Consider the following 18,632-nt stretch of genomic DNA (forward strand, 5'->3'; position numbering starts at 1 on the left):
GCAAGTATATTTTTATTACATTAAACGTCCTGCATTTTATTTTTGTAACTTTAAGTTTTGTTGGGTTTCTTTGGGGGGAGACATTAATGTCTGTATGTTTCCACAGCGACAAGAGCAAGCATCAGAGGACAATTCTGGCGCCCCCACAGGACCTCATCTCTCGCTGACATATGAAGACAAACAAATTTTGGAGGATGCTGCCTCACTCATTATCCATCATGTGAAGCGACAGACTGGTATACAGAAAGAGGACAAGTACAAGATCAAACAAATCATTTACCATTTCATCCCTGATCTGCTCTTCTCCCAGCGAGGGGAGTTGTCTGATGTGGAGGAGGAAGAGGAGGAGGAGACTGCCGAAACAGAAGATGGGGTTACCAAGAAACACAATGGGGTGGTGGGCACTGGGGCTAGTAGTCCACCAAAAACTAAGTTAATGTTTGCAAACACTGCAGCACAGAAGTTCAGGAGCATGGAGGACACTTACAACCTATTCTATGTTAACAATAACTGGTACATTTTCTTGAGATTGCACCAGATTCTCTGCTATCGCCTCTTACGCATTTACAACCAAGCCGAAAAACAAGTAGAGGAAGAGGTGAGAGAAAAAGATTGGGAAAGAGAGGTGCTGGGCCTAAAGAGAGACAAGAATGACAGTCCTGCCATCCAGCTTCGGCTCAAAGAGCCAAGTAAGTGCAACATAACATCTCTCCAGGGGGGCAAATTACTATCACATATACCTCCTCTTTTCTACCACCCTCTCTTTTATTACCTTTCCTTTTACTAAATGTAAGACAAGAACTTGTAACATTTATCTTCCTTGCCCTACATGTTTTTCTCCACCATCCTTCTTGTTATACTCAGGTGTTAGTGCGGATTACATGTAATGGTCTAGTTTCCAAATTGTTACATTGACCATTATATCACCCTTTTTGTTTCTTTGTTGTGCTGTGTACAGGTTTGTGGGGTTGTTTTTTTTTTTTTGTTTTTTTTTAAGTTCTTATTTAGTTTTTTTGTTTTAGACCTGTATACGGCTTGTTTATTAGTTGTCCTGTATGCTGCTACTTACATATCTGCTTTCTTTGTGCCGCAGTGGATATAGAGGCTGTGGATTATTATCCGGCATTCCTAGACATGGTCCGTAACCTGCTGGACGGGAATATGGATTCAAACCAGTATGAAGACTCCCTGCGGGAGATGTTCACCATCCATGCCTTTATTGCTTTTACTATGGACAAGCTGATACAGAGCATAGTCAGGCAGGTGAGTGTGCCAGCTCAATACATAGATTTTCTTTTTTTTTATCTATTAGTGTCACAGAGAATTAATGCTTCAATTTTTCATTCTAGCATACTTTGTGTAGACCTTGTCTTTTATATTGGTACTAAAGACAATTTGATTAGCTTGTAATGAAGAAGACCACAAAAAAGTATTTTTTTTTCTTTTTATTTTGATATACATTCGCATTTATGTGTGTATGTTTGGGAAGGAAACCTTTAGTGAGCAGAAACCACCGTGTGTGCTGTGGTTTCTACAAGGGGAATCAAGGTCTGTTCACTCCATCTGCCATCCGGTACACTTCTCCATTACCGCCACCACTATATATGGCTTTGGACAATGGAGTAGATTGCAGCTTTACCCACCAATTAATTTGATTTCAATTGCCATTTTTAACCCCTTACTGACCGCTGACTGGATAGTACGTCAGCGGCCAGTATCCCCCGCTTTTGAGGTGGGCTCCAGCGGTGAGCCCACTTCAAAGCCGTGACGTGTCAGCTGTTTTAAACTATTAACTAGTTAAATCCCACTGTCAAACACTGACAGCGGCATTTAACTAGAGCTTCTGAGGCGCGGCCGGAAATTTGCGCATCGCCGACCCCCATCACGTGATCTGGGGTCAGCGATGCGTTGCCATCACAACCAGAGGTCTCCTCGAGACCGCTATGGTTGTTGATGCAGATTGCTATGAGCGCCACCCAGTGATCGGCGCTCATAGCAATGCTGTAATTCTACTACATAGAGGCAATCTGAGCATCACCTCTATCTAGCAGAGCCGATCGTGCTATGGCAGCTTCTAGCGATCAGCTTCGATAGGATCTTGTTAATGTGTATCAGTTGCTATGGAATCACTACACTTTGCCAATCAGCTGTGTGCCTTTCAACTTGGCTAGTCTTGACTGGCCTGATTTATTCTGTTTTCTATGGTCGTATATCTATGATGTGGTATTCTGAATAACAAATATTAGGGAGGGGGGATGTGTTCAGGGGAGGGGGATAAACACTTTTTGTTTGACAATGTTTTTTCTATATGTGTCACTGTTACAAAATTAATAAAAATCTTCTTGATTTTTTTTTTTTTTTTTAAAAAGGCAACTCCAACGAATGAAAAAAAAATATATATTTTAGAATTTTTCTCTAAGTGGGTGACAAAGGGGGCTTTGACTTACTTTTTTTTTCTTTTGATCACTGTGAGCAAAAGAAACTATTAGGAAAAATTTCCTATTGTTGCCGATTTTTTTTCCAGGAAGATGACGCCGGGCCGGCATAATTTCTCTTTCCTCTGACATGCATATCATATCAGAAGAAAGGGAAAACATTGCAACAGCTGAAACACTTTTTTTTTTTTTTTTGATCGCCTTTATTCACTAAATAACAGCGATCAGGGACCAAAAAATCCAGCCCTGATCATGTTCTCTGGGGCCTCAGCTATCCCAAGACCACATAGATTTTCAGACTCTGGGGGAACTACAGCCTTATTGCTGATCACAGTTTTAAAATGTCAATATTGACCCGTATCGACAAGTAGCAACGTTTCGCCTCAAGAGCAAGTGAGCCTTTGTTGAGCTTGATGTGAGGCGTACATAGGGATTCATGGTCTGCCAATCTAGCTTTTGTCCCTGTAGTTTCAAAATTTGTTTTCTTTCCTTTTGCATCTGTAGCTCCAGCACATAGTCAGTGATGAAATCTGTGTGCAAGTGACTGATCTCTACCTCTCCGAGAGTAGCTGCAATGCTACAGGGGGTCTTCTGGCTACCCAAACATCCCGCACCTTGGGTGAGGCCAACTACCAGCGAAAAGCTGAGCAGCTAATGGCTGATGAGAACTGTTTCAAGGTGAGTTACTTGTATCCCTGTCACTAATGGTCCCTGACCGATCTCTTGCTTTGATTAAATGCTATGAAGCGTATGGACAGGTGATGGCCTTCAGTGTTGGGAATGACCGTTCAGTTTGTACAATAAGCTGGTGTTAAAAGCATAAAAAAGAGTAGAGTAATGTTACTAATATTGTCATTCTGTGTGTCTGTATCGAGTGGTACCTTGCTGTTATATTTACAGGGGTTGTCCTGTTTAATGAGTTATCACCTGTTCACACGATAGGTGATAACTAGTGATGAGCAAACATGCTTGGATAAGGTGTTATTGGAGCATGCTCCTGTGATAAGAGTGACTTTGGCGTGCTCGAATACTATGTTCGAGTCCCCGCGGTTGCATATCTTGGAACTGTTTGACAGCCACAACACATGTAGGGATTGCTTAACAAAAGCAGGCATTTGTTGTGGCTGTCGAACAGCCGCGAGACATACAGGCGCAGGGACTTGCTTCCCTCCCATTCAAGGTTCCGAATAACAAAAATTACTAATGGACCCTTTAATAGTTGATGTGGTCCAAGAGCTGTGCTATGCCACCGGAGCCACAACATGAATGATGGATGACATCCACTGTTGAAGGGTCCCATTGGGTTTCTGACATGCTGTCTGTCATTTTGATGGCAAAAATGACTTGTCTGGCATTTTTGGCCACATCTGTCATAGACCTTTGTGGTCTCTGCTTTTATAGTAAACCCACAGGTTGTTCCATACAATTCAACTTTTCAAATCATAAAGTTTTTGACCCCTTTTCCTTTTTTCTTTTGTACAGTTGATGTTTTCCCAGAGTTGTGGACTGGTCCAATTAACCATTGAACTGCTGGACACTGAGGAAGAAAACTCAGATGACCCAGCGGAGACCGAGGTAAGCCCTACTCGTTCCTGAGGGGCTCTCGGTTACCGCCACCATAGGCAGGACCCCGACCTCCAGGACCTATTGGGGAAAGGGTCAAGGGAGGGATGTGTGAAAACACCTATTAAATCGCCTTCTGGGATCAAATCACAGCCCACCCCGGTCAAACAAAACCTGCAACATGTGAATGATCTGATTTTCCGATACCTGTACAGAATGTTACCAATCTGTGCTTTGTTACAGAATTCAGACAATACTTTAAATTTAAAAAAAAAAAAAAAAAAAGGACAAAAAAACACATTTTGGAACAAGTCTCAAATTGTAAAATAATAAACATGTTTTAACGATCCAGGGTGACGTAGTGATTTGTTCTGTTTTGGTTTGTTTTTTCCGCTCTCCTCCCATTGAATCTTACATAAAAATAGCACTCTTCATCTTCACCACCCTCCAGAGTCACTAACCTCTATGCCACTCTCCTTGTCTCTCCTGCTATACATTCTATATATACTATTCATGTGGCCACTGATGAAGCTTTATATGGAACGACTAAATCTTTCCTAGAAAAGACCGGTTCTGTAACACCCCCTCCCCCCCACCCATGTTCAATGGGCTTTCCGCAGTGGTCAGATGTGCTTGGTATACGACGTAACATATTATATTACTGCTTACGTATAGAATTGGGGTCCAATTTATTTTTCTATTTGCATCTTTTTGTCTAGTTTTTGCTGGATTTCAACTTTTTTTTTCATTTGTGCCTTTATTTTAAATCTATTTTGCATCTCTTGCTTTATTGTGCTTTTTTTTTTTTTTTTTTTTTTCTTTTTTTAAATATTGTGCTTTGAGGACAGGCTTTGGGGATTTCAGATGTTATTGGCTGATTTTCATCAACTGTGAACACACGGACCCATACACAATGATTTCATGTACGCCTGAAAAGTTTGTGCAAATTCTGAAATCTTGTAGAACATGTGACTTTGTGCTAAAACAGACGAGCATTTTTCAGTCTCTGCAAAATTCATGAACAGTTTGTGATATTTTGAAGAATTAAATGCAAAAAAAGGAGCGAATACCACAAGACAAAAAAGTTACATAAAATAAAAAGCACGAAACGGGCCCTAAGGCTACATGAAGCATTGAATAACTATATACTTTGCGTTACTCATGATGTTGGATCGGTCTGAAGTAGCAGGCCATGTTCTACTCCGAGAGCTGCCATTACAGAGGCTTTTTGGGATCCATTAGTCTGATTGTGGACAGATTTGTTCAGCACTGCATTCTAGGAAAGTTTTTTTTTTTTTTTTTTGTTTTTTTTTTTTTTTTTGTTTCTTTCTTTCTTTTTTTCCCCTACGTTAGTTCATTGTCCATTCCCTGGCAATAAGAGTGAATCCTGTAGGAATGCAAGCTTCTTCCAAACCAAAAAGTATCGGAGATTTGAGTTCAACAGCTTTCACAGTTGTGAATGTATGCAAGAATAGAGGCAAACCTCTAACGATTGAGCATCTTGAATCTCTATAGCAGGATGTTATTTGCTTACACTCAAAAATTGCCCTTGCTTTCTCAGCCCCTTTAATTTCTGAAACCTTGTCCAGAGAGTCCTGAAACCAAGTCCTGATGGTATGGCCCAGTGCAATCCTAATACCGTGAGACTCCACTTTCTTCAACTTTAGGCATCTCCATGACAGATGGCTAGTGCGTTGGATCACAGAGAGGAAATACATTGAAATATCTTATTGCAAAAATATCTTCCTTGACCTGGAAAACAATATAGTCCTTATAAGGAGCTTTTCTCATACTCTCTTATATATGTATACTAGCTGAAGAGCCCGGCACTGCCTGGGCATAGTAACTAACTATGCTTAGTTATAACAAATTATAACGATTATATCTACCGGACAACTACCACTAATATCCCACATCATCCCGTCAGCCAGAGCCACCGGACTACTACCCCTAATATCCCACATCATCCCGTCAGCCAGAGCCACCGGACTACTACCCCTAATATCCCACATCATACCTGTCAGAACCAGAGCGCTAAGTGGATTTGCCCTGACTTCCATACCAATGATCCCTTTAATAGAAGCCTGGGATGAGAATCAGAGCGCTGAGGGATTTACCCTAACTTCCATACCGGAGATCCCTTTAAGAGAGGCCTGGGGTGAGTACCAAAGCGCAGAGTGGATTTGCCCTTACTTCCATACCGGGGATCCCTTTAAGAGGGGCCTTGGGTCAGAACCAGAGCGCAGAGTGGATTTGCCCCTACTTCCATACCGGGGATCCCTTTAATAGAACCCTGGGGTCAGAATCCGAGCGCTGAGAGATTTGCCCTAACTTCCATACAGGAGATCCCTTTAAGAGAGTCTGGGGTCAGTACCAAAGCGCAGAGTGGATTTGCCCTAAATTCCATACCAATGATCCCTTTAAGAGAAACTGGGGTCAGAACCACAGAGCTGAGTGGAACGGTCCTAACTTCCATACCGGGGATCCCTTTAAGAGAGGCCTGGCATCAGAACCAGAGCTCTGGATGGATTTGCTCTGACTTCCATACCAATGATCCCTTTAAGAAGGAAGATGTGCCTATATCATGGAGGATGTGTGATGGGGATATGGGCAGGGAGGGGGGGGGATTCATTACTGTCATGTGCTCTGTGGTCCTTTTTGGGGGGCAGACAATGTCTGGGAGTTTATGTTCCCAGGGATGCTAGATTTCTCCCACCATGTCTGCTGAGGTGTTGTCAAGTGGGAAAATTTTCTCATAGCAACCAATCACAGCTCAGCTTCTTTTAACCAGCTCTGGTGAAATGAGAGATGCTTAGTGATTGGCTGCAAGGAAAACTGTTGCTCATAGCAACCAATCATAGCTCAGCTACTTTTGAACAGCTCTGGTGAAATGAAAGATGCTTCTTGATTGGTGATACACACACACACACACTCAGTTTTATATATAGAGATGATTCTGGAGGTTCTTACCCTAAGAGACGAAACCTAAAGTATTGCTCGTGGTGAAGAACTCTGCAGTTGGCATGAATTACTGATAACATGGTACAACTTGTTCTCAAAATTGGGGCTTATTCATATGTCTGTATTTGGTGAATATTTTTACTCCGCGTTTTTATGCCAAAATCCGGAATGGAACCAACAGAGGAAAAACTGTAACTGAAGCTTGACGCCTTTTCTGTGATTTGGAGACATTCCTGGCTTTGTATACAAATACAGATCATGATTATGGATGAACAATGCCTTACAACTACCTGAGCAGCTCTTTTTAAAAGGGTTGTCCACTACTTAGATAACCCTTTTTGATTTGCTGTATTCCCCTGTATAACAGTACAAAAGCCTATACTCTCCACCGGTAACGTCTTTATCCATGAGTACTGCAGCCAATCAGTGGCTGCTTCATTCTCCCTTATTTCAGTCACCAGAAGAAGTGAGCGCTGCTGCTCTCTGACTTCCTCCAAATGTCAGTAACGGCTCAAAGAGGGGAGTGTGAAGCAGTCGCTGATTGGTTGCAGGGCTCACATGACCTATTGTCAAGGGAGCTTAGGCATTGCTGGAACGGCGTCGACACCTAAGGTGACTATAGTAGTGCCGTCACACTGGGGCCAAGAATCTGCATCTCAAGTATTGCTATGACTTAGTTTGGTTTTGAAATGCTCCTTTAAAACCACAGACTGGTGCAATTTGTGCCTGCAGCTCAGTCAGATTGTTACTGCTACTTGTGAACTTGACCTGAGAGAATGTTTACACTTTTATTTCTGATAAACGACATGGAAAATGTAATAAAAAAAATCACTGAAACTACCCAGACTGTGGAGTCTGTAAGCCAAACCTCTGACTCCTCAATTTCCCTGACTCCGACCCCACAGCCCTGCCTCACATCTGAGCATGTGCATAAAGTGCAGCATAGATTCATCTCCAGCCCTGCCTCGCTACTGAGCATGTGCATAAAGTGCAGCATAGATTCATCTCCACAGCCCTGCCTCACTACTGAGCATGTGCATAAAGTGCAGCACAGATTCATCTCCACAGCCCTGCCTCACTACTGAGCATGTGCATAAAGTGCAGCACAGATTCATCTCCACAGCCCTGCCTCCCTACTGAGCATGTGCATAAAGTGCAGCACAGATTCATTCCCACAGCCCTGCCTCCCTACTGAGCATGTGCATAAAGTGCAGCACAGATTCATCTCTGCTAAAAGCTGAGATCCTTAGATCTGGAACAGAACAGACATTTATAGGACATTTCATAACTTTCCCAAATTCATATGAGAATTTACAGCACATCCTGCATTGTACTACTGTACCAATTTATTATAGATTGTTGGTCCATTTCATACCGACCCCCCCCAAAACTTGATTCCAGCTCCACAGCCCTGGAAACTAGAAACTTCTGATGCATTTCTATATCAGAGCAAGCTCCATCAGCATTAGGTTTCCTGCACATAGTTGTAACCCTAATGAATGCGGCAGGTATCAGCAGACATGAAGAAAAAGAGCAGTGATGGCCATTTAATTTTAAGAATGGCTATATTCACATGCAGCATTTTTGTATTTTTTTTTAAATATTTTTTTTTAGGCATTGAAAAGCTTTTTACAGTACGAGCAAAATCGAGATTTCAGAAATCTCATTTTCCCTGAATGAATCATAGAATCGTAGAGTTGAAAGAGACATCCTGGGCCATCTAGTCCAACCCTCTGCTCAAAGCAGGATTCACTAAATCATCCCAGACAGATGTTTGTCCAGCCTCTATTTGAAGACTTCTATTGAAGGAGAACTCACCACCGCTCGTGGCAGCCTGTTCCACTCATTGATCACTCTAAAGGCCCCGTCTCACTAAGCGACTTACCAGCGATCCCGACACCGATATCAAGGTGTCAGGATCGCTAGTAAGTCGCTATGTGATCGCTGGTGAGCAGTCACACAGACAGCTTCACCAGCGATCAGCACAGCGATGCCGAGCGCCCGGCATCGCTGGCCATCCTGTAAAAAATAGAATCAAAATAAAAAATATAGTTATTCTCACCATCCGATGTCCCGCGCAGTCTTCCGGCCTCTCTCCACGCTACGGTCCCAGTGATCCTTTGCATGAATGACCGCGAGATGTCACGGTCTCGCGGGATAACAAAGTCTCGCGGTCATTCGTGCAAAGGATCACTGGGACCGGAGCGTGGAGAGAGGCGGGATGGCTGAACGGGACATCGGAAGGTGAGAATAACTATATTTTTTATTTTTTTTATTATTTTTTACACCTGATCGCTGGTCCTCCCGCCTGTCACACGCAGCGATGCATGCTGGCCAGCGGGAGACCAGCGACCAAAGAAATGTCCAGAGATTTCTTGCAGCGATCAGCGATACCGGCAGGGGGGCCGCTCGCTGATCGCTGTCACACAAAGCGATCTCGCTGGTGAGATCACTGTTACGTCACAAAAGTTGTGACTCAGCAGCAATCTCGCTACCGAGATTGCTTAGTGAGACGGGGCCTTAACTGTCAAAAAGTTTTTTCTGATATCTAATCTGTGTCTCCTCCCATTCAGTTTCATCCCATTGCTTCTAGTCTTTCCTTGTGCAAATCAGAATAAAGATGATCCTTCTACACTGTGACAGCCCTTTAGATATTTGTAGACAGCTATTAAGTCTCCTCTCAGTCTTCTCTTTTGCAAGCTAAATATTTCCAAATCCTTCAACCTTTCCTTATAAGACAGGGTTTGCAGACCGGTCACCATTCTGGTCGCTCTTTTCTGAACTTGCTTCAGTTTGTTGATGTCTTTTTTAAAATGTGGCGCCCAAAACTGGACACAGTATTCCAGATGAGGTCTGACCAAAGAGGAGTAGAGGGCAATAATGACTTCACGTGATCTAGACTGTATGCTTCTGTTAATACATCCTAGAATTGCATTTGCCTTTTTTGCTGGTGCATCACACTGTTGACTCATATTCAGTCTGTGATCTATTTGTATACCCAAGTCTTTTTCACATGAGCTGTTGCTTAGCCCTATTCCTCCCATTCTGTATATGTTTTTTTCATTTTTATTGCCCAGATGTAGTACTTTGCATTTTTCCCTGTTAAAAACTATTCTGTTAGTTGAATGATTTTAGAACTGCGTCTTTTTTTCTAAATCTGCAGCATGTCATTGCTTTCAGCATTTTTCTTACCCTTAGAAAGCAATGGGAAAGTGGGGAAAAAAAAGCCGCAAAAGCTTTTGGTGAATAAAACAAACTTTATTAAGCTTGCACTGTAGACAAAGCACACATAATAATCCTTACGCAAAAACTATGTAAAAGCGCTTTTGGATGCAGTATTTTCATTGCCAAGAGAGAAGGTTTTGGTTGCAGAATAAAAAAACAACAAAAATGCAACTTATGAGCATGGCCTAATGAGAGATTAAGATCTCCCTATTAATAAAGTGTTTTTTGGCCTAAAAATTGTGCAAATCTTGCTTTTGATTTCTTAAAAAAAAAAAAAAAGTGGCAAAACCAATGAATTACGATTTATTCTGTGTGACTTGTCTAATTAGTCTGTTAAACAACCACCACTGTTTAGTGTAAATGCACCCTATTATTCTAGGGTGGGATCACACATGTAGTGTTTGCAGTTTTCCCCAGATACTTTTGTGATCTACATCGGTGTTTTGCAGACTTTCTGTTTCCCTTGGAATCCACTGTTGGCTAAATAAAGTGTCATCCCAGTTCATAGTAACTCAGTTTGGTAGAACATCACATGAATGATTTTTACACCCAACAAGTTGCATATAAATGCTTATATTTGACTACTCAGGTTACATCGTTCTTAAAAGCTGACTAAGGCCGGGATCACACATGCGAGGAATACCGCCGAGTCTTGCATGTTAATACCCAGCACTACCGCCGGCACTCAGGAGCGGAGCGTGCGGCCGCATAGCAATACATGGAGCCGCACGCTCCGCTCGCGAGTGCAGGCGGCAGTGCCGTGTATTAACATGCGAGACTCTGCCGTGTTTCTCGCATGTGTGATCCCAGCTTTATAGTACATGAAGGTGTAACGTTGGTCTCCAGCCCTAGGAATGCAATAGATCCGTGTTTCCCAAACACCAGTCCTCACGACCCCCAACACCTCATATGTTTTCAGGGTTTCCTTAGTATTACACAGGTGGTGGAATCAGAAATTGCCATAGGTTCTCACCTGTGCAATACTTAAGGTAATCCTGAAAACATGATCTGTGAGGGGCTGTGAGAACGGGGTTTAGGAAACCCTGCAATAGATAATGGTTCAGGGATTTGTAGGGAACTTATTCCACTTCACCAACCAGATACAATATACTGCTATAGTAAATGAGTAACATTTAATAAGCATAGAGATTGTCTTTTGTAAAATAAGTTTCAAGGAAAAAAGAAGTTTAATACTCTTGAAGAGTGCATCATTACTAATATCTGCCAATGGGTGATACCAGTAGGCTTATCTTTGAGCATACTCTTACCTCGCTCCTATCCTTTTAACGTAAACCTTACCTCGCTCCTATCCTTTTAACGTAAACCATTGGGGTACCTCAAGCTAAAGAATCTTTAAGATGTCCATTATAAAGCCAGTGGATGCCAAAGAGGGCCCCTTATACAGTATACTTCCCCCCAGCCGTCAAGATGTATTGGTTATAATTCTGTTATCTCATTTAAGAAATCTAGTCACTTTTCATCCTATATCTTAGTATGTTCTTTTTCCCCCGTACTGTTCTGTAACCGGTTTCCATTAATCACTTTAATCTGAAGCATTTTTGCTGTAGAGATGTGTGCCTGAGGCTCGTAATACCCTCCAGCAATTCAGGATCACTTAATCCCTCTAATGGCATTTTCTACAGTTTTCCTGTGTGTATAGGTTGATTTTTCCCTTTAAATCTTTACAGCTCACTCATGTACTGGACAGTAAACATGTTTATATAGAAAATGTAGGTCTCGCAACGTAAATGTGTAGCAACAATGTTGGCTATAGCAAACAAGGGGCCTGATTGTTTCAAACAGAGAACCTGATAGTAATAAACTTCTGCCATGACAAGCGGTCACGGCTATCTCATAATAATAAGCCTTTTACAATAGGGAACCAACCCCGCCATCAGCTCATCACTGGCTGCCTCCATTGTTATAAACCGATACACCTAATTGGATGTAGTCTTGTGTTATTCACCTACTTCTTTCATTTTGAGCTCTTTTTTTTTTTTTTTTTCCCCCTGTGACCCATGATCCTATCCCCTCTTTATACATCTTGTATGCACCACAGCTACTCAGACTTTCTGCTGGAGTCTCACTAAACAACCCGAGATGATGTCTGGGCTTCACCAACTGTAGATGAAGTCTGTTCTCAGTTTTAACGTTTTTTTGGTCTCCTGAACTTAATACAAAAAAAATCACAATAAGTGATGAGTCAGTTACGATGCATAAAAAATATTGCTACATTCATAGAAAGGATTCTGACTTGTGATCACTTCTATGAAATCTGCCACACCAGGCCGGTAATAAAATCTGCCTCCTTGCTGCACCAGGCTGGTAATAAAATCTGCTTCCCTGCTGCACCGCACCATGCTGGTAATAAAATCTGCCTCCCTGCTGCACCTCACCAGGCCGGTAATGAAATCTGCCTCCCTGCGGCACCACACCAGGCCGGTAATAAAATCTGCCTCCCTGCTGCACCTCACCAGGCCGGTAATGAAATCTGCCTCCCTGCGGCACCACACCAGGCCGGTAATAAAATTTGCCTCCCTGCGGCACCACACCAGGCCGGTAATAAAATCTGCCTCCCTGCTGCACCTCACCAGGCCGGTAATGAAATCTGCCTCCCTGCGGCACCACACCAGGCGGGTAATAAAATCTGCCTCCCTGCGGCACCACACCAGGCCGGTAATAAAATCTGCCTCCCTGCGGCACCACACCAGGCCGGTAATAAAATCTGCCTCCCTGTGGCACCACACCAGGCCGGTAATAAAATCTGCCTCCCTGCGGCACCACACCAGGCCGGTAATAAAATCTGCCTCCCTGCGGCACCACACCAGGCCGGTAATAAAATCTGCCTCCCTGCTGCATCGCACCAGGCCGGTAATAAAATCTGCCTCCCTGCTGCATCGCACCAGGCCGGTAATAAAATCTGCTTCCTTGCTGCACCGCACCAGGCCGGTAATAAAATCTGCCTCCCTGCTGCATCGCACCAGGCCGGTAATAAAATCTGCCTCCTTGCTGCAACGCACCGTGCCAGTAATAAAATATGCCTCCTTGCTGCACTGCACTAGGCCGGTAATAAAATCTGCCTCCCTGCTGCATCGCACCAGGCCGGTAATAAAATCTGCTTCCTTGCTGCACCGCACCAGGCCGGTAATAAAATCTGCCTCCCTGCTGCATCGCACCAGGCCGGTAATAAAATCTGCTTCCTTGCTGCACCGCACCAGGCCGGTAATAAAATCTGCTTCCTTGCTGCACCGCACCAGGCCGGTAATAAAATCTGCCTCCCTGCTGCATCGCACCAGGCCGGTAATAAAATCTGCCTCCTTGCTGCAACGCACCGTGCCAGTAATAAAATATGCCTCCTTGCTGCACTGCACTAGGCCGGTAATAAAATCTGCTTCCTTGCTGCACCGCACCAGGCCGGTAATAAAATCTGCTTCCTTGCTGCACCGCACCAGGCCGGTAATAAAATCTGCCTCCCTGCTGCATCGCACCAGGCCGGTAATAAAATCTGCTTCCTTGCTGCACCGCACCAGGCCGGTAATAAAATCTGCTTCCTTGCTGCACCGCACCAGGCCGGTAATAAAATCTGCCTCCCTGCTGCATCGCACCAGGCCGGTAATAAAATCTGCCTCCTTGCTGCAACGCACCGTGCCAGTAATAAAATATGCCTCCTTGCTGCACTGCACTAGGCCGGTAATAAAATCTGCCTCCCTGCTGCATCGCACCAGGCCGGTAATAAAATCTGCTTCCTTGCTGCACCGCACCAGGCCGGTAATAAAATCTGCCTCCCTGCTGCAACGCATCGTGCCGGTAATAAAATATGCCTCCTTGCTGCAACGCACCGTGCCAGTAATAAAATATGCCTCCTTGCTGCACTGCACTAGGCCGGTAATAAAATCTGCCTCCCTGCTGCACTGCACTAGGCCGGTAATGAAATCTGCCTCCCTGCTGCACCGCACCAGGCAGGTAATACAGACACATTTTTGCCCCAACCACCAGTGTAATGACATGAAGTTAAGTTTCATGATCTGTTTCTGTTCGTGTATGTGTTTTCGTTTTTTGTTGTATAAATCTCCTTATTTATTAGCTATCAGTAATGTATGTTCAGTGTGTGTATTACTCCTCGCTGCCTTCTTCAATTTCCAGTGTGCTCTGGTTCTCTCCTGTTTCATGTGATGGCGCCATGGTCACAACTGCAGACAGCGTCTGTGTAGACTGATAGTTGCGTTCTCAGTTTATGACTGAGACTTGGTGATGATCTCATAGTCTTGCATTAGGAAACGAGCTAGCAGTCTGCTCTGTCAGCTAGCAAGAAGGATTTGCTGTCGCATGATGGAGAGGGGCAGAACAGCACTGTAAGCCGCAGAAGACAGCGACTGGTGTGGCTCTCTTCACATGGTTTTTCTACAATACCAGCAAAAGCTAAAAGATTTCCAAAATCTCATGCACACGCTTGCCTTTTTTTGTGTGACAGAAACGGGAAAACTTCTGCGTTTTTTAAATTTGCATGACGTGTATTCTTCAGTATTTTTGCAGCGTTTTGGGTGACTAAAACTAACTTTAGGAAACGTACTCTAGACCATTGACGCACAAAACACCGCAAAACCTAATTTTGATAAGCCACTTCTTTCCTGTCGAGAGAGAACGTAACGTGTGAACCTAGCCTCAGTATTTTAATGCGCAAGCTGCTATTGGCCATCAAATAGGGGGGCAATAAAGGAAAAAATGACATTGAAGTGATCGTTTTGTCTTGAACAAGAATGAGCCCCTACTATACTGCGCACATGTATAACTGGCTTTACTGTGTAATATCTAGAAAGCCAAAGGGAATGGTTTTTTGGGGCTCTTTATAGACATACCAAAAACCAGCAGTTGTACAGGCAGTTTTATGACAAACAAGGTTGTAGAATGAAAGAAAATCGCAACAAACTACGTTACCATTCACCTAGATTTCCAAGCTGAGAACCACAGGAGCTCTGCACTGAGCCTAAGGCTGTGTCTACGCAGTGTTCTTGCGTTGTTTTTTTAATGCAAATAAGATGCTCTTTTTTTTACAGTATTGGCTATGAGATTTCTGAAATCTTAAGCACGGAGTACAAAGAAAACCCAGTGCTAACAGGTTTTGCAGTGTTTTGGGTGACTAAAATGAACGAATAAGCATGTATTGTAGACAAATCATACATGGAATACACACCAAGAAAACTCCACAAAATCTGCATTTTGAATGCAGTATTTTTACTGCCAAGAGAGCAGGTATTGGCTGCAAGAAAAAAAAAAAGCAAAGACGCTGCATGTGAACATAGCCCAAGTGTAAGCCTCTTGGCCCTCCTGCTGCAGCTCCGCTGTGCAGTTCTACTCTTATTGTCTGCTTGCCTGTCGTGGGTCTTGGCATTCTGGGCTCTGGGACTAATTCTGCACAAATTGTCTTCTTTCTTTAAGCGCTGGTCGGACTATGTGGAAAGATACATGAACTGTGACTCTACTTCCCCAGAGCTGAGAGAGCATCTCGCACAGAAACCTGTTTTCTTACCCAGGTGAGCTCATCATCTGATACCTGTGCCAACGACACTATCCCTGGTTCTAGTCAATAACCACATTTGCCTTTTTTCCTGTAGGATTTTTCCTTGTTTTAGTCTCTACCACCTCTGTTGGGAAGCTATTCCAGTATTCTTATCTTCACATTTAGTCTGACCACTCCACTATTAAGCTTTTCTTCTTATATAAACTTGTTTTCACCTAACTTTTTACAGTACTTTTTCCCCCTCCTACAGATCACAAAGGATTTAAAAGGTTCTAACTTTGTAGATGTTACCAGTCATTTATTGTTACGCAGGAACCTGCGCAGAATCCGGAAGTGCCAGCGAGGCCGCGAACAACAGGAGAAGGAAGGCAATGGAAAGCGGACGTTGGAGAATCTAGAGAGTCTGGACAAGCTGCAGTGCAAATTCAAGCTGAACTCTTACAAGATGGTATACGTCATCAAATCTGAGGACTACATGTACCGTCGCACTGCCTTACTTAGGGCACAGCAGGTGTGTGTATGTACGTGTGAGGAATATGTCCTGCTCTGTAGTCTGCCAACATATCGGTGGCTTGTATGTAACCCTGAAAATGCAGGTAAATGATAAATATCTGGCTGCTGAGATTCTGTCCAGTTGCTAAAATTAAGGGGATATGTGTTACCCCTCTTAACACTACACCTGTTCAGTCCTTTGTGGTATTCGGCTCCTCAGATGTGTAGATGCCGTTCTGTCCGTGCTTGCAGGTATCTCCGGCCACTCACACTTAGTGATTGTATAGCTATAGCGTATCCTAGTTTTCTGTTAGAAATACCCAATTATTCCAGGATGTGGAGGGTGGTCATTTGGTGTGTAAGCTCTATGATAAACTATAGCAGTACTGCTACAATGTGAAAACTGGTTTATGGGTCCAAATTACATAAACTGAAACTGGCCCCTTTGGTTTGACAAAGAGGGACTTGGAGTCCATGTTCTGTCAGTGGGATCTGTAGACACCAGGGAGAAGGTCCCGCACTCTAAAAATTGATACATTGTTTGTATAAGTCTGTTCACGTCATCCGGGTATCTTAAACTGGGGTACACCATGAAGCAATGTTTTGGACAGAATCCTTCTTCAGGCCACTAAAATGGAAATGCGCCTCATCAAACAGAAAGGCATGGTTAGTCTCCGACAGTCAGTGGGGGGGTCTGTTCTGTTTTTTTCTTAGTTTTGGTGTCATTAAATATTTTCACACCTTGCTATTTTTAATGATTTCTTTTAGCCTTAATTTAAGTGTTTAATAGTGATGAGCAAGTATACTCGTTGCTTGGGTTCTCCCGAGCATGCTCGGGTGACCTCTAAGTATCTTGGCGTGCTCGGTGATTGAGTTTGTGTCGACGCAGTTGCATGATTTGCTGCACAGGCTGAATACATGTGAGGAATGCCTGTTTGTTAGGGAATCCCCACATGTATTCAGGCTGGCCAGCAGCCGCAAATCATGCAGCTGAAGCGACGAAAACTAAATCTCCGAGCACGCCAAAATACTCAGAGATCACCCGAGCAACAAGTATACTCGCTCATCACTAGTGTTTAACCTTGACTCTGTTTCCATTATGTTTCCTTTAGTCCCATGAGCGAGTCAGCAAACGACTGCACCAGCGCTTCCAAACATGGCTGAGCAAGTGGAATCTGGAACATGTGAGCCGGGAGATGGCAGCTGATACCAGAAAGTGGCTGATGGGAGAGGGGGTGGAGGGTATGGTGCCCTGCGTCACGACCCGGGACTTGGAGATTCTACATTTTGTGGATATAAACAAGTACCGAGTAAAATATGGACAAACCTTTAAAACCCCTTAAAAAAGATTCAAAGAGACCAGCGGCAATTCCTTTCTAGAGTGACTCATTTGACAGTTAAAATCTTTTGTCTAAACCAGCAGGATCATTTACAGAAGCATGGGGTTGGACCCTTCACCCTCACTTTGAGGGTTATTTGAGCTCCGCAGTTCCTAGATACGTTGCTGCAAGCCCCTCTGACTAAAATCTGGGGTTTGTTGTTCCCGAAGATCTCCTGCCAATCCCCCTGCCCCTAGTCTTAGCAGACCTAATCTCACCCATGGTATGTAAATACAAGTGTGTAAATACCGGTAACAAGAGTTCTCCCATTCATCTTCTGTCCCATCCATTATTTTATAGCAAGCGCCGTCTTAGTTTAACCTTCTGTTACCCATCTTTGTAACATAGTGATCGGGGGGAACATCTGGAAACCACAATCTCCTTTATTACTGTTTCTACCAAAGGGAGTCTATTGAGAGTGTGGTTTATATATAGACCTACAGTATACCTGTCAGAAAACTGCCCCAAGTTCCTCTCTGCTGTATCTCGTCAGTGTGAGTGTTACATTTTATCTTTTACTCTTCTGTCCTTTCTTCTGCCCCCTTTTTTTTAAACACTGTAAATAAAAAAAAGGTTTGGTATGACTGTTTTTCATGAAAAAAAAGGTGCAATAATAATTCAGGGGTTTTCCTTTTTTTTACTTGTTTATACTTACAAGACAGGTGAAGAACCATACTCGACCCTTGTTTCCGTAGGAATGCTATGGCCACGTTCACACGATCAGTGTTTGGTCAGTATTTCACATCAGTATCTGTAAGCCAAGACCAGGATTGGGTGATAAATCCAGAAGTGGTGACGTGTTTCTATTATACTTTTCTTCTGATTGTTCCACTCCTGGTTTTGTCTTACAAATACTGATACAAAATACTGACCAAATACTGAACGTATGTAAGTGGTCTTGACATTAAGTTGCATATTTTTAAGGAGGAAAGAAATGTAGAATCGTTTATTTTTGTCTTGACTGTTACTATAAAGTGGATCATGAAATATTAGTTTTTCTGTTGCCCGTAAGTGGTAATAGACATGTAAACGAGTTTCCTGAGATTATTAAAATATTTA

The 18,632-nt window shown here is 43.2% G+C and overlaps 1 protein-coding gene across 5 annotated transcripts in view; it reads left to right on the forward strand.

Moving 5' to 3' along the window:
• SIN3A (SIN3 transcription regulator family member A) overlaps positions 1–18,154 on the forward strand; it is a 67,342-nt gene extending 49,188 nt beyond the window's left edge. For 4 of the 5 annotated variants that reach the window (XM_073579498.1, XM_073579497.1, XM_073579499.1 and 1 more), the window contains exons 15-21: positions 107–689; positions 1,094–1,263; positions 2,940–3,113; positions 3,918–4,010; positions 15,621–15,715; positions 16,015–16,213; positions 17,307–18,154. In XM_073579498.1, coding sequence (XP_073435599.1) covers positions 107–689; positions 1,094–1,263; positions 2,940–3,113; positions 3,918–4,010; positions 15,621–15,715; positions 16,015–16,213; positions 17,307–17,537 — 1,545 coding nt within the window. In that variant the 3' untranslated portion in view covers positions 17,538–18,154. The remainder of the gene's footprint in view (positions 1–106; positions 690–1,093; positions 1,264–2,939; positions 3,114–3,917; positions 4,011–15,620; positions 15,716–16,014; positions 16,214–17,306) is intronic. The other variant, XM_073579500.1, reaches the window with a different exon arrangement.
• Positions 18,155–18,632: the final 478 nt, after the last annotated feature.

Source organism: Dendrobates tinctorius, unplaced genomic scaffold (assembly GCF_039654945.1).
Source record: "Dendrobates tinctorius isolate UK_male_01 unplaced genomic scaffold, ASM3965494v1 ptg000062l, whole genome shotgun sequence".
NCBI lineage: Eukaryota > Metazoa > Chordata > Amphibia > Anura > Dendrobatidae > Dendrobates > Dendrobates tinctorius.